The sequence below is a fragment of the Patagioenas fasciata genome, chromosome 2 (assembly GCF_037038585.1).
Source record: "Patagioenas fasciata isolate bPatFas1 chromosome 2, bPatFas1.hap1, whole genome shotgun sequence".
NCBI lineage: Eukaryota > Metazoa > Chordata > Aves > Columbiformes > Columbidae > Patagioenas > Patagioenas fasciata.
In genome coordinates, this window is record NC_092521.1 from 74,298,300 (window position 1) to 74,319,646 (window position 21,347).

Consider the following 21,347-nt stretch of genomic DNA (forward strand, 5'->3'; position numbering starts at 1 on the left):
ACTTTCTGTGATAACACAGTTCAGGAAGGCCTAGCAAATCAATCTCTCCTTAAACATACTGACTCCAAAGTAAAATTTCAATATCTTCCCTTACATTTAAATGGAATTCAGGCAGCTAGACTTCCAAGGATTTGTTGAATTGAGCGTGGTGTATTTTTAATATTTCATTAGGGACTACAGTGTTCCCTGGTGTATGGAAAAAATAAGTTATGACCTTATGTTTGCAACTTTGAAAAGACAAGAGGGGTAATTAAGTGCAGAATTTGTGTCCCTGTACACTGTTGTCAAATTGGAACTATTAAGTTAGTTTCTCATCACACCTTTCCCCAGATGAGTGATGACAAAATCCAGTGGGTTGTAAAGCAGCTTTTAAAAAAAGTCAAGTATATCTCCAGCGGTTCTCTGTTGAACTTACCTTTAGATAAACAATTGCATTTCATTTGCTGCCTTCTCTACCAGTATTTAAGACATATCTTGCAAGTTTGTAGACATGTTAGCAACGTTCTATCAGCACTGCAAAACAACGTTTTTTAAATGTGTTTCATAACTTGCCCATTTCTTCTCAGGAATTATCTTTGATTCCAGTAATATTGTGATGACTTTTCTTTCAGTAGTACAGTAATGAAGTATGTAAACCAGCCTGACACTGGTTTGTATTTTCAAACCTGCAGACAAGTTTCAGAACAAAAAGTAACCTGGAGCTTCACTTGTTAACTGAACTTTAACACTGCTTGTCCCAGTGCTTGGCTTTGAAATTTGCTTTCTTTTAAACACATCATAGCATCTTGCAATAACAGCTTTTATATCCCCATTGCTGGCAAAGGCAGTCCTTGAAGAGAAGTGCTCGTACTTCTAGCTGCATTTAAGTGAAGTCCTGTAGTTGCCAAAATTATTTCTGAAGCTGCTTTTATTACAGTGGGTCATAGAGTGGGCACAGGTGGAATAAGAAGAGATATAGAACAGCAGCAGCAGCAGGTACTGCATCCTTCAAGTGGAGAGCAGGTGTCTGGAGCTGGGGGCGGGGGAAGAAGTGCTCTGTGTTGTGTCATTAAGGAGTTGCCCCAGGGAAGGGCCAGGGGCACAGAATCAAGCAGAAGAGCAGAGGTTTGAAACAGCTCCTTGGGCTGGAACATGGGGAAGAGGATGCCTAGTTTAGGATCTAGCATGCAGCTGTATACCACGTAGTTTCCATATGTCAACACACCTGTGCTATACCATAGCAGCTAAACCATGCCTCTTCAGATGCAGGGTTGGGCCTTACCAGGAGATTTGCGACCCAGGGTTTCAATTCCTTTCTCAGTTTATGCAAATCCAAATAGAGATGCTGGGCTCACCTAGGGAAAAAACCAAACTAAACAAACAAACAAACAGAAAACGAAACCAAACCAAACCCCAAACAACAACAACAAAACGGTGGTACAGGGAAGGACAGTCATCTCTGACGGATGCGGAGAGCGAAAAGTACAGACTCTGGAGGTAAATCCTAAAGCCACAGAGATGTACCAAGAGGTCAAAACCAACAAGAACAGCAGTCTTCCAGGTTTGAAACACTCAGAGTCAGTATAAATGTGACATCCAAATGGCTTATTTGTAAATGGTCAGTTTGCAAACTGTTTGAGTGTGTATCACTCCTTTGTCAGTTTATGTCCCCTCCAAGAGCTGAGAAATAATATGAGAAATTTAGCAGTTAATGTTTTTGCATGTAATCCCCACAAGTATTCAGGCAAATTCTCCACAGGACCAGCAGAAATCAGTGTACTGCATCCTTCTTTCTTCACTGAGGATAATGAATTCCACTAAATATTAACAGCAGAGACTGAGAAACTGGAACTGTACAGAACAGCAATGCCAGAGAAAGTGTTTCAACTGGGGAGTGGTGCAGTCCACGTGACTCTTGAGAAAACTCTTTTGACAGTGTTTTTCTTCAGAGTGTAGTGGGATGTGAGCTAAGGCAGGCACAGAGGTGAAATCTATATGAGAAAATGTATGAAGTGATTGAGGCTAGGCAGGTGTGCTGATTTGTATATACACATAAATGTATCCTGATGCTCCAGAGAAGCTCCCTTCAATCAAACCCTATTCTAGGTCTTTAAGGCTCTGCCCAAAAATCAAAATTCAGTTTAAACCTGTCAATGCAGGACGATTTATATTTATATTTATATTTATAGTCATACACATACACATACACATACACAGATTTGTTAAATTGGGACCACATCTTAATGCCTCACAAGTTTTCTGTTGCCATCAATGATTATGTGAGACATTTCCTTTAATCCCAAACATTCAAATGAATTAGATCCCTTTCTTTTTTCCCTTCTCACGGCAGAAGAGCAATGGTTCATTATGTCAGATAGTGATACCCAAAAATTCCTTACAAGCTTTTTGTCTTCAATGTACTAAATTTCACTGTGAGAAGGACTGATATTCTGTTACTACATACCAAGACTTTTCAGGTCGCTAATGCAGTCCATGGGATTCCACTTTGAGAACCCATGTGATAAAGGAATTGTCCAAATGATCTTCCTCCTGGAAACAGTATGTGAGTTGGTTTGTGTACATCCACTTTTTGTTGAGTTATGTAACGGTGTTAAGTAAAACAATTTTTAAAGCTTAAATAATATTTGACCATCAATTTTAAGTTAAGGTGCTAGAGACACAGCATAAAACAAATGTCAAAATCGAAAGCATTCAGAGGCTTAAAATATCCATAGGTCAGGCTCGGTATGTGCACATTCAGCAGAAAACTGAGAACAACCTGTCAGTTTTTACCTCTCACTCTTTCCTGTCCTCAGTTTCAGTGCCTATGGTTCTCCAAACAGGACATTATTGTCACAATTTACCTGCATGTCTTGAAAAAATGAAGCACTAAAGCCACGTGTGTTTTCCTGTGAGTTATTGCCACATTGATGTCCAGAGTGTGTGCGCAGCTCTCGGGCTCACAGAGGCAGGTGTGATGCCTAAAAGCCCTTTGGTTTTACAGAGTTTGAACTTCCAGACTTAATAAAATTAACTTTATTGGGTTTAATTATGTTTGGTTGCAACAGCCTTTGTAAGAGCAACTCGGGAGAATAACTTTGGGTAACTGAGTTAAACAAAGCTCTACAGGTGAAACTTTAGCTGAATCTCCACTTTCTCGCCTTCCAGTTCTGTAAACTCTAAAACACTTGGTGCCCCCCTGTGGCTTTACAAATTATTGCTGCTTGTTAAGACTCGCTGTGGTTAAAAGTATACTTGCATCCAGGCATGAATACAAAATACTTCCAGAATTTTGACTAGTCTTTTACCGAATATTCTCTATTTTTCCTTGCTTTTATTTCTTTCAGATTTCTGAAAAATCCTTTAGTGCAAAAAGTGATGCATAAATAGAGAGGTATAAATACCATCTAGGGCATGGGTCCAAAGTTTTCTTGTACAAACTGCTCACAGTAAACCAAATTGTAGATTTTTGTTTTATTTAGTTGTTACACGGGTAAATTTTGATTAATTAGTTGGCAATTACATTCAGATGAACAGTTGTGAAATTCTCATTTTGCTGAACATGATTTTTTAATGGTTTTGATTTCCAAGACCTAGTACATGCAGTGTGAAATGTTGTAGAGCTGTGTAAAAGACATCAGTTTAGTTAAGGTTATAGAACATGAAGGAGGAGACAGTAAAACATCATTACAACACATGTGCACATTTTACATATGTTTTCCATGTGCACACAAGTATCTGTATGGATACACATACTTCTGGTCAATTTTCATAGCTGTAGACTGTTCATATCAGCAGAACATTCAAATGCCTTGGAAAAGACTGGGCATTTCATTGGTCTCATCAGTGATGTAAAGAGCTTCCATTTGGATTTTAGAGGGAGATGGTAAATGGATATAACAAACACCAGAGATGAACTGGTAACAACAGTAAGATTGGCTGGTTTCATGAGATACCACTATGTCCAACATGAAGGTTTTGAATCAATGTTTTGATTCAATATAAACAATGTTTTTTTCTATTTTAAGAAACAAACAAACATCAAAATGTGGTGGTATTTTTTCCCTTAGTTTTCTTTTTTTCTTTTTTTTCCCTTTTTCTTCTTTACAGTAATTTCTGTTTTTCCTTCTTGCCCTTTTGGAAAAAGTCCCTGTGAGATGAAACATTCCGTATCTAATCCTGACACAATTTTTGTTTGAAGTCTGTCCTCGAACTTGCAAAAAGGCAAAGTGCAAAGCAGGGAAAAAAACATGGAGTTAGTTGTTTATTTTTATAAAATTTTTCGCAATCATTAATACATAAAACTTAAGAAACTTTTAAACACCTTTTTAGATGTCACTGATCATTTTTGGCTATTGCATGAAGGCAAACTGTAATTCTAACAGCTGGCTGTTGCTGTCTTTTTTTTTGGCGGGGGGGGCGGGGCGGGCCGTGGGTAGTGAGCACTAATCTGATGATAGCCAGTGAGAGAGGCACTGGATAGGGTGCTGCAGGTACCTGATGAAGATAGGGGTTCTTTTTTTCCAAGTGTTTTTGAATTCATTTTCTGTGATTATGCAAGCATCACTGACTGATGTTGAGACATCCCTGCTGGTTGTTATGTCTCTTGGCATTTTTCCTATTTGTTTGATTTTGGAGAGCACTGTTTTCCTATGCTTCAAAATAATTGTTCTGGCTTGGTGCCCAATGCTATTCCCCAGTAACTTTTAAACAGGTTGGCTGAGGTTCACTATCCACTTTCCTGATTATACTGTCACCACTTTTCAATGCAACCTGACCACCCAGGTCAGAGGAGTGAGCACGTTCCATCCTTCTTCACATTTACTCTCCTATTTAATGAACTCTTATAGAAAGTGTATCTTTCCAGCTTATTTTGCACTGGAATTCTGATCATTTTCTCTCTATCTGTGCATCTCCTCCTTTACCCACAATAAGATTTGGACCCTTCAGCAATTCTCAACCAAAATGGAGAGTGGCAGAAAGCCTAAAGAAGAAATATTACCATTATTTACTATTAATCTGGTATCATGACAGTTACAAAACTGTGCTGACACATTTAATTACGAAACAGACTAGTATGGCCTAAGGCAGACGGAGTGGCTATTACAGTAATGGCTCAATTTGGTCTCTGAAAGTCATAAATGGGGGTAAGCGAACAAAAACAGATGGCAACATGTGAAAATGATCACATAGCAGAAGAAGAAACTGAGAAAAAATATTAGAGATGGAAAGCATAACTTTTCTCTTGATAGATCAAATTAATACAACACAGATATTATCTTTCCCTTCTCAGCACATCAGGCTGTCACATCAGTTTGAAGATTTAGTCCTTCAGGACGAAAGATTTGAGATCTGTGCTGAGGTTGTCTTGGGACTAGTCTGTTTTCGGCTGAAGGTAAGGCAGCTGAGACCTCCTATGTCTTCTGTCATGTTTTATAGCAACAGAATAACCTGCAATAGAATATAGTCTTTGTAGCTAATAGACTTAATTATTTTTTAAGGAAAGTAGTGGGAGTTCATGTAAATTAAAGCAGATTAAGGAAAGAAGCTTAAGACAATTTTGTTAAAACTTAATCATATGCTTAAGAGAAATTAAAGCATATTAGGGTGCGTAAATTTACAGTCAGGACAAACAAATGGTCTTAGTCTACACAGTCATACACAATTACTGTTACATGTTTCATGGGCTTTGATGAAGATGATTATTTTAGTATATTTTCCTAGACATTTATATATGATGTGTGTATGTGTCTGTGTGTTTCTTGTCAACCTAATTTTCCATGTGTGTAAATTTAATAAACAATTATATATTTATTTATATGTATCATTGCTATTATGGATGAAGACTAGAATACTAAACATTTTTAAAATTTTCTTTCAAGAATACATTTTCATTTATAAAATCCTACAGTCAGACTGGACAAACTGGAGCACAATCTGAGTAAGAACAGGTTGCATAGGAAGCCGCATTTCCAGCTGCCCTTGGCCCTGGTCTCCTTTTATTTGCTGAACATGATCCTTCGGCCCCTCTTGGCCTTTCATTCCCCAAAATCTCTGTAAGTGCCAAACTCCTTGACGTAGAGACCTCCCCCAACAGGAACTAGAGAACCCACTCTGCACTCAGGGCATAAGAGCTGCAGGAGCTGGGAGGTTTCTCTCGTTTCATCAGACATTACAAGGGGATCAATGTGTTGTTTTGGGTAAAGAACTCACTTAACAGAAGAGCCTGCAACTAAAGCCTCTGTGAAGGGCTGGATTGTGACACTGAATTTGAACACCAAGCAATATTAATAGTAATAATAACAGCACTGGTTCACATGATACCTAAATCAGTTTTTAGCTCTCCTGAAGGCTCACAACGCATCTTGGCTCCTTCTGGGTAGTGTGGTACCACTGCTTCTCACAAATTCTTTTCAGTCATGCAGTTGCCCCAGTTATCTGGCTGAAGACTTAATGAATTGTTAGCAATAAGGTAATGGTGAATTTCTCTGGAAGAGGAAAATAGATTTGCTTGAATTTATGTTGTTTAAAATGAAAGGAAAAAAAATTGGTCTGGTGCTAGGGGATCAGATTGATTACAGAATGTGGAGATTTTCCTGTAAGTGGGAACATGAACGGAATTTCTTTCCTAACAAGAACTTTTTAAAGATTTTGAGGAATAGGTTCTCTGGCTTTTATTGCTCAAAGCAAAATGTTAGTTGTAGCCAGCCTCTCACATGGAACAAGCAAACACTAGTTCTGCAGATCCAGAGACAGCTGTTAGTCAGTGCTCTACATTGACTTTAAAGGAGCAGCCTTGGTGAAATAGAACATAGCAACACAGGAATTGTCACTTTTGATCAGACCAGTGGTTTATCGACATCTCTTCTCCTGTCCCTGATGATCCAGAGGAAGAAATGAGGTCTACAGGGAAAGACAATTTTACAATAGGAGGTAAATATTGGACACCTAGCTAAGAAACTTTTGAACAAGTTCTAGAATGAAGATGTGATTCTGCTGAAAACCAATGATGAATGGCAGTGTTTTCATCATTTGTCTTCCCTGTCCAAAAAAAAAACCCAAACCCAAAACTAAGAAGCTTTTAAATGAAGAACATTTTATAGTTATTTTTTCAGCTTTATTTGTTTTTTAAATCATTATTTCAAAAATCTTCCTGTGATTTCTGTAACTCATATTAAAATGGATCTTAGAAGTTGGATACTTGTAACTTCTTTGTAGTCGCAGAAGGACTGAGAGACAGAGGACTTGAACTGTAATGCTGCACAGCTTTGAAAGTATGAAATATTTTTCCTTCCCTAGTTCTTGAGAAATCCTTTTTTACTTTTATGCTTACCAGTAACTTCTAGATTTTTGCCTTTCTCACTGTTGAGCATATGGGCTAATAATAATGACTTTCATATTGTAACTAGTTCATCAAATGTATCATGCCAAAGGGTTATTTTTTGGCCTCCTTGTCATGTCTGCAGATGAATACATGTCAAGCTAGTCATTTCTCCAGGGGGTGAGAATACTGTCTTGTTGGAGCTGACAGACTCAATCAGAGCTGGCTGCTGCTTCTCAGAGCTCTGGGAGAGGATTAGTCACTTCTAACTTCAATTTGATGTGACACCCAAGTGTCACAGCAGCCCCTACATGCAGCTGTGAGAGTAGAACAGAAGAGAGATACATAAATTCTCCTCATCCCTCCCATTCCTCCAAGTCAAAGTCATTAACATCATATAACCCCTTGTATTGCCTGAAAGTTAGTGCTGTGCATTTCATATTAAAGACAAGGATCATCATTTAAATGATGGATTGCCTTTGATAAGAAAGCATATCAGATATGGATATCATTGTCACCAGACTGACCCATAATGGCTGGGGACTTGCAAAACACCACAGTTGGCTCTTTTCTTGGGAGCATTCAAGTTGCGCAAATACCTCCTAGAAAACGAAGGCTAAGCCATGGGTTTCAGGCTCTCATTCAAAATCCCTGACAACTTGTGCTAAGTCAGAATGGTTTTGACTGGGGTTCAGCTCTAATTCTAATATGATCCAAAAAAGCATGATAATAACACAGACATTCTCAGTGCCAACAGGATACTCTGTCTTCCTGATGCTTTGTTATTATATGGAAAAGGCTAAGCAGGCAAGTCTCAACTGCACGTGTTTCTGATATCAATGTTTTCAAAAAGCCCTGTGCTGCTGCAGTAACACAGTAAACTGCTGATGGACAGTTTTGTCCATTTGTGCCTGTTTTACTACAGACAGTGTTCTATAAGGGATCCCTTCTTTCCTCATTTTATTCAAAGCAATTTACTTCTGGTTTTGCAAATCTGATGACACCCTTTGTTTGATTCTCAAATGGACTCAAACTAGGAAAACCATCGATTCAACATAAGCTGCACCTGCGAAAGACACAGTATTCCTCCCTGCAGTCCTGTTTCTTTTGAGGGTTGATACTAAATGCTTACAGCTGCTCCAAGGGAAATCCTCACATTCACTGTTTAAGCACAAGGAGAATGAAGGACACAAGAAGGAGATAAAATTCCATACTGCATTAGTGTAAAGTCCCTCTGACCTTCTGTGAGATATTTAACATTTATATCTTTGTTTCCTGGAATGCAGAAGGCTCTTTACTTCCAGAGGGAGGGTCAGTTTACCACATTTCTAAAACCCCCCGAAAACCTCACTCTGTAGGATTCTGCGGTGCACATTTCCTATAGAATGTGAGGTAAATATATTTTTAGGGTTTCTACTGGTAGTATGAAGCTTACTCATATCAGGGATACATTACTTTCACTATTTCTTTACTAAGGGTAAGATTTCCATCTTCATATTCAAAAGACCCTCTCACAGCAGCCATGCTCAAGTGAAGACTGGAGGATTTGCCTTACAGATGTTGGTATAGTTCATTGCAAACTTTCCTCCCATGTTAGTTTTGTTTAAGCTAAGGAATGTTTAATGAAATGGATGTGATAATGAATGTTTCTAAATGAAGCTACACAGTTCACATCCTTAGGTCACAAAAAAGCAGTTGGCTATCACAAATGCCCCAGTTAACTCCAGTTAATCCATAAGTCTCTTTGTGGCTGAAAAATTTTCTCTTGAGCCATTATCTTTTCATAATCCTTTGATGGCAAAGCACTGGGAGATGCAAAAGCGGTTACATGTTACTAGAAGTGCTTGGGCTTGGCTGCTTGGTGCGATTTACATATTCAAAACTTGCTTCTGGAATTCATCACCATATCCATTGAATTACAATGATTTCAGGGCTCAAATGAACTAAATAAGGAGCTTCTTAAAAGCATAAATGAGGCCAAGAAGATTCATCTGGTTCCGTGCCACCTGCGAGAGAAGTTTGTGCTTCGTTTTGCTATTTGTTCCCGCACCGTGGAATCCACCCATGTCACGTTTGCCTGGCAGCACATCTCACAGCTGGCAACTGATCTTCTGAAAGCATGGGAGCAAAACAACCACCAGCAGCACCAGCAGTGAAGTAGCAGTGGGGAGGAGGAAATTAACTGGCTTTCTCTGTGTTACAAGCTTCATTTAAGGGGCAGGGGGGAAAGTGAAACTATGTAGGAAAAAAAATACAAAACCTCTTCTTATATAGCCCAGCTGCAGTCACAAAACCCTTGCCAGCAAGTTGTGTTGTAGCCTTACTCATTCCTTCTCCATGCTGCACTCTTTCTCTTGCCTGTTTCTAGGATGCACATATTCATGGGGGCTCGAGCTGTCTTCTTGCCACTTTGTAATCAAGAGCATTTATTGAACCAGGCAATGGAAACGAAAGGGTTAGTGCTCTCTCAACTAACCTCTAGCACAGCCACTCCTTTCTTCACAGATGAAACTGTTGTAACCAATTAATTTAACATTACTGTGACTTCAGAAAGAATCCAGGTTGGGGGAAGTTCAGTGCTGGGTGCTAACACTGTTCAGGTCCTACCCAAACAGGCACACACAGATGTTCTCATTATTTGGGGCACTATCAAGTCATGACACACTTGCTGCAGTCATTTAATCTGTGAAGTTAGGACTTCAGGACTTCCTTGGTGACATATTCAGATTGAGGGGAGAGAGCACTAAATGAACTCTAACTGGCCTTGTGGCACGTTCTCTACTTTCTTCTAAAGGGTTTGCTTTTAGAACAGCCATTTTGTCACATCTCAGCAAATAGTTGGTTTTCACTTTGATGGTTCCTAATGAGGCTTCTTAAAAGCTCCTTCTTAAGAGTTCTGTTAAAAGCAATGTCCTACCTGGTATTCCATATTTTAGCCAAGTTATTATAAGCATTGACTACTTGAAAAAAGCCTGTTGTGACTTCTTTTCAGGGCTACCATTCTGCTTACTTCATTGTGTAATAAATATTTTTCAAAAGATGTTAAGAAATGTGATTCAAAAAAAAAAAATGTTACTCTTTGTTTCTCAAATTAGCTAACAAATAAGATAACAAATTACAATAAAACCAGAAATTAAGAGAAGCCCAAAATATACTGTGGTGGCCTTATCAGTGGTTTTCTTCTATTAGGAGTGAAGCAGGGTGTATGAAAACATTGAAAAACAATTAACCTTCAGAGAAAGTCAAATTATATGTACGTGACACAAACCATTGATATGTCATTGTGTCAAAGGCAGGTGTAGTAATGCAAGTCAGGAACAGCATCTGACTTTCATAAGTACTTCTGTTATTTTGAAAACATAATTTCCGAACAGTTATTTCACTGCAAATAAGAACAAAATAAATAGGTACTCCAAGAAAAATAATCTGTAGGAATCATTTCTACATTTGCATTTATTTTCCTTTTCCCCTTTTAGGGGTCATATTGACTTCTACAGCATCTTGAACAACTTGCACAATTATTCAACTTTCTTCCTCCCTCTCTTGCAAGTATACTACCTACCTATATTTGGAAAGTTGCATGTAGACCATGAAACATGGACCCAAATGGTAGATTTGGCACATAGTCTGCTCCTACCCACTGTCTCTCCAGAAGGGATGAAAGCAGCTGACCGTGGACCAGGTGCATTTTTCTGGGGATTCCTAATCACCTCGCTTCTGCAATGCAAACTGGGGAAGAATTAGTATTAGTGTGTGTTCAACTGGTACGTAAGAGATGTGCACAAACCCATACACTTCTGAAAAACAGACCAAGCTCTGCATTTCCAGCAGGTCAAGCTATGTGACTAGGGGAGGCAGCAGTATTCCACCCTCTGTAAGGCTAGCCAGGGGCTATGTTATCCACCCAGATGGAAAAGCTGATTACTGTTGCTTTAAGGAATTGATCTCACAGGTAACAGATGAGGCAAGGGATGACAAATTAATATGGCAAAACAAGTAGAATCATGGAAAGTCCTGAGATGGAAGGGACCCACAAGGATCATCGAGTCCAACTCCTCTGTATATATATATAACTCCATTATATATATATGTATATAAATGAAATACATATCTATATAAATATAATAATACAATTATATTCAAGCAGGTGAGTGAGCCATTCTACAAGACACTACTCTCAGCTACATCATCAGAAATTTTGACAGCAACATTCCCTTTAGCAGAATTAGTACGAAATTCAGTTATTCTGCAGTAGCACAATGCAATATGTTGGTAGACTGAAGAGAGCGGAAAATGCTGGCAGTTGTTCCCTTTCTTTGTCACTAGTTTTTCTAAAGCAACATTATTCCGTTCTCATGACTTGGGAAACAATGTTCATCCATTGCAAATATGATCCATATTGATACAAGTTTGCAGCTTTTACATGATCAGCTTTTACTACAATCTAGGAGCCACAGAAGAATTACACCTTCTATACGAGACAGACTGGTATTTTAGATGTGAAATACCTAAGCAGGTCTGTCCAGGAAAAAAAAGAAATCAGATTCTGATCAAAGGTATCCTAGGGTAAATGCAGGGTAATTCCACTGAAAGGAAATGGAGTTGCTTTGGGCTTATGAGGCTATAATTGAAGTTAAGATCAGACTAATAAGTATTGGAAAATAAATGCATAAGTTAAGGCAACACTAAGAGAATTTTGGTGGAAATCCTCTCCATGGAAACTAGAGCCTCAAACTGCTGAACAGGGATGAGGGCAGGATGCACACCCAGACCCAGGAGAGGTGAAATGTTCCCAACAGCCCAGAATTAGACACAGGTCCCTCTAGACATCTGAGGGAAAATGTTCCCAAAGCTGACATTTAATTAAAGATTTTTCAGCCTATGAGTATCAGGTTTAGAAGAGGCTGTTGTCCAGACACCAAAACTCCTTTTGGTAAAGAATTTAGGACAAGGGTTAATTTAAAATACCATGAATGCATTAAAAGTTACTTCGTTTTTGAAGAAGTGCCATAAATAAATCTTCCAATAAACAGCAGTGACAAGACCCATGGAATTATATTTCCCCATGGCCAGCCCAGTACAGAAATCTGAAGTTCACAGTTCTAGTTTTTATGGAATTCTGGATGATTTTAATATGTAATTAGTGAAGACCACCTTAGTATTTAGTCTCTCATACTCTCTTTTCCCCACATGATAATTCATTAATAGAGTAGTAATATTAGGTCATCTGAAAATAAAATCTGGGCTATGTAATGAACTCAAGAACAAAAGTGTTGAAAATGATATTTTTGAAAGAAGAATGCAACTGCGGTTTCTGTTCTGTAGCTTTGCAACATGTCTGTAAAATGAGAAATACTGTATTTCTGAATAGTTAATATGTGAACCTGGATTTATTGTGCCTTGTGTGTAAAAGCCAATACAGTCTGTGCTGATTAATACTGTTTGATGTTAAAAATAATTACAAAAAGTGAGAATTGTACTTTAGTAGAATATTCACATCTAAAGGCAGACAATGCAGATACTAGAGATGGAGGGAAAAAAGCAACTTTTCAGGAACCATACATTTTTTTTTTTTAAATAGTAGAGTACTAGTACAATACTTACATTCATAATAATAATGACAGATTATTAATATATTTTATTACTAATGGTGAAATATTGAAAATATATGGATTTATGAAAGTATTGCTAATATATTATGGTCTGAACTGCATCATAATTATTTAACAGCTAATTTTTTCTTGCCTTTACATACAAGATTCTGCTCATGGTTGTTGCTTCTTGTTATTGTCTCCCGTAAGGATACCACATTTGATCAAGTAGTACTCACAGTGCAGTTGTCTTACAACAGCAGTCTAAACCTTGAGGCATGCGTAAACTTGAATTGCTGAAATACAGGAGCAAATGAGAGATAAGTCTGAGAATTCTGAAGACCAGAGGGGTAGGGGCAGATTTAATAACAATGACAACAACAACAACAACAACAATAATATCTACATAGCATATTTTTAGGGTGTATGCTCTAGATGGAAGAATAATCAGACTTTAGTGCCTTTTTATTGTAATTTGTGAGCTGTCACGTTCCTTTAGAATCTGTATCCAAAGACTCTTCAACAGACATGTGAGTTTTAATCAGCAGCCTAAATAAATGGAAACAAAACTATGAGTATTGTCTGTCTTTGCTACTAATTAAGCTTTTTCCATTTTATTCATGCATATGCACTGTAAGGGGTCCAACTTCGCCTCCTGAGTCATGCCAGTGTCATGCTTTTCAACTGCAGTGATTTTTTCTCAATTTGTTCTTCCAACAAATTACTTTGCAAATGAGAGGTTTTGTGGGAAGATTCCTCCTCAGCAACGTAAGTCTGAAAAGTGCCTGGCCATAACAGGGGTCAATGCCCACCCTTGAGTAAAGTTCTGCACAGTCCTGCAGCTGGATCTACCACTGGAACGGGCTGCCCAGCTCCAGCTTTGGCTTGCAGCTCAGGTGCCCTCGGGCAGAACAAGGCAGGGTCCCGTTTTGTCAGCCCTGCCCGGTTGCAGCCGATGTCCCCGAGTGGACCTCAAATTGCAGGTGCCTTCACTCCCTGGCCCTGTCCCACCCCAGGGAAATCAGGCGAGCACAACTCGGTGGAAACTCCACGGCAGCAGTGTTAGGAGCTATAAATGTTTGCCCAGTTGGGTCTTATATGACACCTTGCATAGCAGCACAGACAGTTTAATATGCTGTCTGCACTAATGGTATAACAAGCTTGACATTTAACAAAAACCTGACAGTAACTGCAATAAATGTTTCTCATAAGAAATCAAAAGTTCACCCACACAGAAGTGACTATGTTAATACCAGAGGTGTAACTGCAGTGTAGTGTGCTAATTTGCATCTAGGCTGGTGCGCTAATTTGAAAGTACGTTGGTGTGGTCCAGCCAGGGACTCCATGAACAGATTTAGCTCATAGGAGACATTCCCCGGGGCCACCATCTTTTTCCCTGTGAGGCATCATTTTACTCATCTCGCCCTCTGCCAGAGTCCAGCTGCTGCTGCTGAGACCTGGAGCAGAGCTGTTCTTCCAAGAAGGCACGCTGAGCAGCTGTTGTTTCCAAGAATGTTGGCCAGCATCAGCTTTTTGTCCTGCCGCGGTGGCTGTGGTACAGTACAGCAGCTTCTCCGAAGCGCGTTCAGGCCTGACAGGCTGCGAGAACCCTTCCGGGCATGCAACGGCGTTCCGGAAAATAGGCACACGGTCTCGGCCCAGGAGGCAAGGGCTCGGGGCCGCCACCGGGGGCGCCGAGACAGGGAACCCGGAACGGGGTTAGCGGGCCTCAGTCGCCCCTCACGCTCCGCGCCGGGGCGGGGCGGGGCGGGGCGGGGCGGAGCCAGCCCGCCTCCCAAGGCACGGATCCCGCGTCTATTGGAGGGCGTGCGTCTCAGGCGCAGCCAATAGGGAGCAGGAACGCCCGCGTGCGGGCCTCGCCCACCCGTGCGCCCTCCCTCCTTCCCGAGTGGGTGACGTCAGCTCATAGAACTCGCCTCGCTTCCGCTCGGCCCCCTCTCCCGATCTCTGATTGGCTGCGCCTCCCAGAGCCTTGTTTTCCGATTGGAGAGCGGGACGGGGTGGGGCTTGGGGTAGAGCGGGCGCGGGATCCGCAGAGGCGGCTGGCAGCACTGCCCTTGCACGGTGGGTGTGCGCGCGCGGCGAGTGGGCAGGAGAAGCGGAGGAGGCAGTTGTGCGGCCGCGCTGCGGGACCCCCTCTGCCCCTTCCCGCGCTGGTGCCTCGCTCCCCCTGCCCGCCTCCCCGCCGCCTTTCCCTCGCCTCCGCTGCAGGCGCGGAGCGGCGGGCGCCGGGCACCGGCCGTTGGAGACGGTTGGCGGCCGTTGCGTTCCCTCCCCCTCAGGCACGAGGGCCCTCGCTGCGCTCCCTCGACCGACCCCCCACGGGCGGCCCGCCCAGTCGCGGTGGGGGTGTCCCTCCGCCCCAGTGCGGAGGGGCCAAGGCCGCTGGGGAGCCCTTAGGGCTGTAGTCTCGGCTTCCCCTCCCCCGGTGTGGTGGCGGGGTTGAGGCGCTCGGGGCTGTGCCGGTGAGGGCTCTTGAGCTGACGGGCCCTGCTTGGGCTTCCTGCTGGCCGCACGGTACCGGCCTGTGCGTGCTCTGGAGCGGCGGGAAAGGCTGAGCCGTGCCCGGACAGCTGGCCTGCGGCCCTGCTGTGCTTGCCTACGGGCAGGCTGGCGTTCCCCACATTTTTAATGGGCGTATATGTTCATGTGTGAATGTAATGATATCCCGTGCGTGGCTTGTCAGGTAGTTACTTACCCCTTGTTTTGCTGACGCTGAACACTTGCATGCCAGAAATCCGGTATTGTTGATGTGTTGATAAGCTCCCAACTTTAGACACTTATATGAAAATATGGTGCCCACAACATCTAGGAACAGTTTTGGCTGTTGCTGAAGGACTGACGGTCCACATAGGCATTAGACTGCCTCTTGGGGAAAATAGTACGATTATGATGACAACTAATACAAATTGGAACAGGAAGAGAATACGATATTGGAAGACATTTAAGAAGAAAAATCGAACTGAAGTTTTAAACTAGCTACTTCTGTTCACTTATGACCTTCCCTCAGTGCTGTGAAGATGATTACTTCATCTTTAGGAAGTGCTGGTGAACTTGAGATTTTTATATTCCGAATGATGTAAATCTATAGTAATATTTCATGGGAGCAAATTCCTGCTACTAATCTTTTCCTGAGCATTGCTTTTACATTTCATAAGGTGGTTTTGATTCAACAGTTACAAAAATGTTATGTGCACAGTGCGATATTTATTTAGTAAATTGTTTAGTAGTTGTTTAGAGAAAAGGCTGCGACCCTTCATCTTCTGTTCACGTGTCGCTCAGCTGTAGATGGATTATGGTGGGAATTTGCACCTCATTCAGTAAATGCAAGTTAAATTCAAGGTGCAAATGTTGACAATAATTTTTCAGATGAAGTTTTATTTTTGTGGTTTGTTTTTCGATTTTAATTGACTTCCATGGTAATGGCACTGAATTTGCATATAGAAGTTATTTTGGCTTTTCTAAACAGCTCTACAAAGTTGGGCTGAAGTCCAAACCAAAATAATTTATCTCCTGATTGTTTATTATGTGTGTAACCCCTCCTGCCATAACCATGTTGTGCTCTCTGTTGTCTAACACTGACTTTTTGAAAGTAAACAGAGAGGACCCACCCCTCCATGCCCCAGATTCCTTCAGCTCTCTCTCCCCAGTGCTGTATGTTCATTACACCTGTACCTTAATCTGCACTCATACCTAGTATGTTGCTGATTCAGAAGAATATTGCAAGTTGACTCATACTCTGTTGAAAGGAGTGCAGAATACATGGACCTCCACTTTGACAGTCTTTGTTTTAAATGTTCTCAGACTGAAACATCCTGGTACACATTGAAGTTTAAAAAAGATAAATTAGAATTTGATATATTTCTATTATATCATATATTAGACATATGTCCATTATGGACAGAAGATTGGAATTACTGCAGACCCTGTTGAGACAGTGGTAGGTTTCTCATGGTGTTGCTTGTGCCTGTGTCTCTTCTGAAATCATGAATTCTGGACGTTACCAGAAATATCTCTGCACATGATACATTGCAGAGAAAGAATTTTTTGAAAATACATCATAAAGATGAGCATATATTTTCAAGTCTAGCAAAATGCTTCTTTCTAGCCAAATGCCATCTTTTCAGTTTCTTTAAGTAAAAATTCACTGAATGAATTTAATTCCCTCTTTATAAGACTGAGAAACAAGCATTGCTTTAAACATACTAGAGCTTTGTTTCTCTAAAATCCAAAATGGGGATATTTTACTATGTTCTAAATGGAATAAATAGTTTTGAACATTTGCTATGAATCTGTAAATATTTTTTTTAATCTGGAAGTTTACTACATTCAGGTTTATTCATTCAATTTTTACCTCCCTTCAGAGACTTTGCTTGTAGTTTTTATTTATTTGCTTCATGGTTGCTGTCATCACTGTAATAAATGTCATCATTCTGACAGTGATGTGTAATCTGTCCTCCTCTGCACTCTGCCATATTCTGTCGAAGAAGAGGGAAAGCACTGGTGATTTCATTTAACAAGGCCAATTTTTGTTTCACCATCTGTTACCATCCTTTGCAGTCTATTTACCTCCCCAGGAGACCTCTAGTTAGCAGTAAACTCTCTCTCTCTTTTTTTTTTTTTTTTTCTTTTTTTCTTTTCTTTCTTTCAACAAGGAAGAAAAGAGAACCTCAGTCTAAATGGATTTATACCTCAAAGCTGTTTGCTTTTTGAAAATGGTTGTGTCCAGACTAAGTAGCTTGCAAGATCTACTACTCTATTTCTCTCAATGAAAATAATGTATGTTTTCATGTGTATGTGTTTAGGAAGCGGGGAGAGAAGTGAAAACGAATAGCTGTGAAATGCATTTTATAACAGCAGATATTTTATGTATGTTTCAGCATCGGTGATGGAAACCCCCACCCACAGCACAGTGTACCTGAGTGACTGGCAGAAAAGTTACTTTGCTATTACCTCTGGCACCTGCACGCCTGGACAGAAGGCAGATGAGTACCGTGCCAAAATCCTGCGTATTCAGTATGCATGGGCAAACTCCGAGATCTCTCAGGTATGTGCTGCCCACCTGTTTAAAAAATATGCAGAGAAATACGCTGCAATTATTGACTCTGACAACATAGAGACTGGCTTGAATAACTATGCTGAAAACATTTTGACTTTGGCAAAATGTCAGCAAAATGACAGTGACAAGTGGCAATCTGCCTTGACAACCGAGAATGTATTTGAATTGAAGTGTGTGCAAGAGAGGATGCAGACTGGCAAAAATTTCCAGAGCTCTCAGGTGGCACCAACAGATGCCTGTGTACTTGCTGATCAAGGGGTCCGTCCCTCTGCTACTCCAGGTCTTCCTAAATTCAGTATCTTCAGCAGTGCTGGAGAGACTGAGCTCTGTGCTGGCTCAGCAAAATGTGCAAGTCAAAGACCAGCTCTCCTTGAGCATCCTTCATCTTTCAAGTCTTCTCAAAGCACTTTGCCTTCTGTGACCAAAACATTGGATACACTTCCTCCCCCTTCAGCCTCCTTAAATGAACAGGTTCGCACAGGTTTCCAGGCAACTCCGCTATTTGGAACCAAAGAAGTGACAAGTAGTTCTCTGAAAATGTCGAGTATCTGTCACGATGGACAAAATTTGTCTCTTTCCAATCAGTCAGCTATACCTGCATGGTCTGCAAGTTCTGGAAAAAGAAAAGCATTTTATGGTTTGGCTGATGAAGGCAGCACAGTGACTGCTAGCCTTGCTCCATGCCAGGCTTCCACTAGTACTGAAACCAGTAGTTTTTCAGGGAATAGAAACAGAAATGAAGAGAGCAGCGTTCCTGGTTTTAGAACTGCAAAAGAACAGCTGTGGGTGGATCAGCAAAAGAAATCTCAAAATCTATCCCAGCGTGTACCAGTCTCATCATATGGAGGTGTAAAAAAATCACTGGGCGCAGGCAGATCTCGGGGTCCCTTTGGCAAGTTTGTTCCTCCAGTTCCTAAACAAGATGGAAATGAAAACGGAGGAGCACAGTGTAAACCTCATGCAAGAGGGCAGACAGATCCATTGCTGCCTGTAGATGAACGACTGAAAAACATAGAACCAAAAATGGTTGAACTCATTATGCATGAGATCATGGACCACGGGCCTCCTGTCAACTGGGATGACATTGCTGGAGTTGAATTTGCTAAAGCTACTATAAAAGAAATAGTAGTCTGGCCTATGCTGAGGCCAGACATCTTCACTGGGTTACGTGGTCCTCCTAAGGGAATTCTTCTCTTTGGTCCCCCTGGGACAGGCAAGACTCTCATAGGCAAGTGCATCGCATGCCAGTCTGGAGCGACTTTTTTTAGCATCAGTGCCTCCTCTCTGACTTCCAAGTGGGTAGGTGAGGGGGAAAAGATGGTCCGTGCATTGTTCACTGTGGCACGGTGTCAACAACCAGCAGTGATTTTCATTGATGAAATAGATTCTCTGTTGTCTCAGCGTGGAGATGGGGAGCATGAGTCATCGAGAAGAATAAAAACTGAATTTCTGGTCCAGTTAGATGGGGCAACAACCTCCTCTGAAGATCGTATTCTGGTGGTTGGAGCAACAAATCGACCTCAAGAAATCGATGAAGCTGCCCGAAGGAGACTAGTGAAGAGACTGTACATCCCTCTTCCAGAAGCCTCAGCTAGGAAGCAGATTGTCACCCGTCTAATGTCAAAGGAGCACTGCTCTCTAAATGAAGAGGAAATTGAACTCATAGTTAATAAATCAAATGGATTTTCTGGGGCAGACATGACACAACTCTGTCGGGAAGCTTCTCTGGGCCCCATCCGCAGTCTTCAGTCCATGGACATTGCAACCATCACGCCAGACCAAGTGCGGCCTATTGCTTTTCTGGACTTTGAGAGTGCCTTCAGAACCGTGCGGCCCAGCGTCTCCTCAAAGGACCTAGAGCTGTATGAAACCTGGAACCAGACATTTGGCTGTGGTAGATAATTGCATCCTAACTGTTTCTCAGAAGCATTCCTTTAGCACTGTTGTGTATTAAACCCATGATAATTTTGAGTGTCTGCACTTCTTTTTGTTTCTGTCTTTGAAGTAAATCTTAGGTTATTCAGGCAGTTGTCTAGGCCCTGGCCTGAGGTTTTTCCAGCTGAAAAGACCATGAGAAACTGGTGGTCATGATATGTGATAATTGCTGAACACAGGCTACAGGGTGAGAAGCTGACAAAAATTACAAATAGCTGCTGTAAAAGATGGATACATTTCATTGATTAAGGGGAAGATGGTCAAATCTCACATGTAGCTGAAGGGAGGATTGGGGGGAATCTTGCAAGGCCCACTATGCTGTATCAGTAATACCATGCAAGGCTAAGAGGACCCAGGTAATGTTATCAGAAATACCAGTTTTGGGTAGGGATGTAACAAAACTGGGCCTGATGAGGAAAAGTAGTTAGGGGTGCATTGTTTGGGAGGAGACAGGAACGGAAGAAGGAAAGGGTCAAGGTGGATGTGGAAAGAGCATGCATGGAAAAATAGAAGTGGGGAATAAAAGGGAATGGTCTCATGTAACCACTGCAGTTGTCTGAGCCCTGTGCCACATCACTGCAGTCTATCCCAGCTTACTATTAAATACTTTTCCTGATGGATTTTCTGCTTGACCTTGTGTTTTGTGCTGCGTCTGCCTGTGTAGATGTGTGTTATCAGGAGGTCTGGGCATCTGCAGCTGGAGAAAAGACTGTGAGGCATAGGGGCTTGTAGGATCTGAGGGCCAGCCAATGTGTTTACAACCAGGTGCTGTAGGGATCCTGATGTGTGTGTGAACTTCACTAACAAAACTCACTAGCAAACTTCAAGCTGGACTAGCTGGCAAGTAGGAGGAAATCAGTGTCTGTAAAGAGCCCAGATACAAGCCAGCGTCAGTGTACAGGGCCTGGGGGTCTGGGCATGGATGTTAGGTGAACTTAAATCCCGTGGCAATGTTTGAAGGCTCCTTGAGTGTGGTGCCCTCATGAAGCTGGAGAGTGCGGGGCCTCTCTCTCGCTGATGAGCTTCAGTCCTGTTCAGTGGGGGATGGGGCTGTGTTGATGAATTTCTGTGAGCACATTTGCTGTGTATTTGCATGCTGGTAAATGCACTGTTCACTCTATGTCTCTGTGTGTTTATGTGTATCTGCTGTTTTGGATTAGGGTCTCAGCCTCACTCCTGGCTGGATCTGCAAGGAAAAGCAGCAGCAGCTACATCCATCAAACTAAGATGGGAGAAGCCTCAGTCTGAGAGTGAAACCAGTTTGTCTGGGAAGAAGAAATCTCATGTCCCAACATTGACTGGGTTCCTTAAAAAATCTTGATACAACAATGGTAAAATTCATGGCTAGCTTGTACTTGATGTTCTTACCTAAAGTCTGAAAGAACTGCTCTGACTTTTGTTCACATAACCTGTCGTCGTGTGCAGGCTGGACAGAGCTGCC

The 21,347-nt window shown here is 41.5% G+C and overlaps 2 protein-coding genes across 7 annotated transcripts in view; both read left to right on the forward strand.

The window, feature by feature from the left end:
- LOC136098257 (aromatic-L-amino-acid decarboxylase-like) overlaps window positions 1–13,463 on the forward strand; it is a 65,744-nt gene extending 52,281 nt beyond the window's left edge. For all 5 annotated transcript variants that reach the window (XM_071804422.1, XM_065831506.2, XM_071804425.1 and 2 more), the window contains 2 exons: window positions 5,273–5,374; window positions 9,232–13,463. In XM_071804422.1, the coding sequence (XP_071660523.1) occupies window positions 5,273–5,374; window positions 9,232–9,456 (327 nt within the window). In that variant the 3' untranslated portion in view covers window positions 9,457–13,463. The remainder of the gene's footprint in view (window positions 1–5,272; window positions 5,375–9,231) is intronic.
- A 1,453-nt stretch (window positions 13,464–14,916) lies between these two features.
- On the forward strand, window positions 14,917–20,526 carry FIGNL1 (fidgetin like 1). Of its 2 annotated transcripts, none has more exons than XM_065831193.2 (2): window positions 14,917–14,976; window positions 17,793–20,526. In XM_065831193.2, the coding sequence occupies exon 2, from the start codon at window positions 17,801–17,803 to the stop codon at window positions 19,871–19,873; it is 2,073 nt and encodes a 690-aa protein (XP_065687265.1). In that variant the 5' UTR covers window positions 14,917–14,976; window positions 17,793–17,800; the 3' UTR covers window positions 19,874–20,526. The 2 variants fall into 2 exon arrangements, with proteins under 2 accessions (XP_065687265.1, XP_071660527.1); XM_071804426.1 differs by lacking the exon at window positions 14,917–14,976 and adding an exon at window positions 14,994–16,852.
- Window positions 20,527–21,347: the final 821 nt, after the last annotated feature.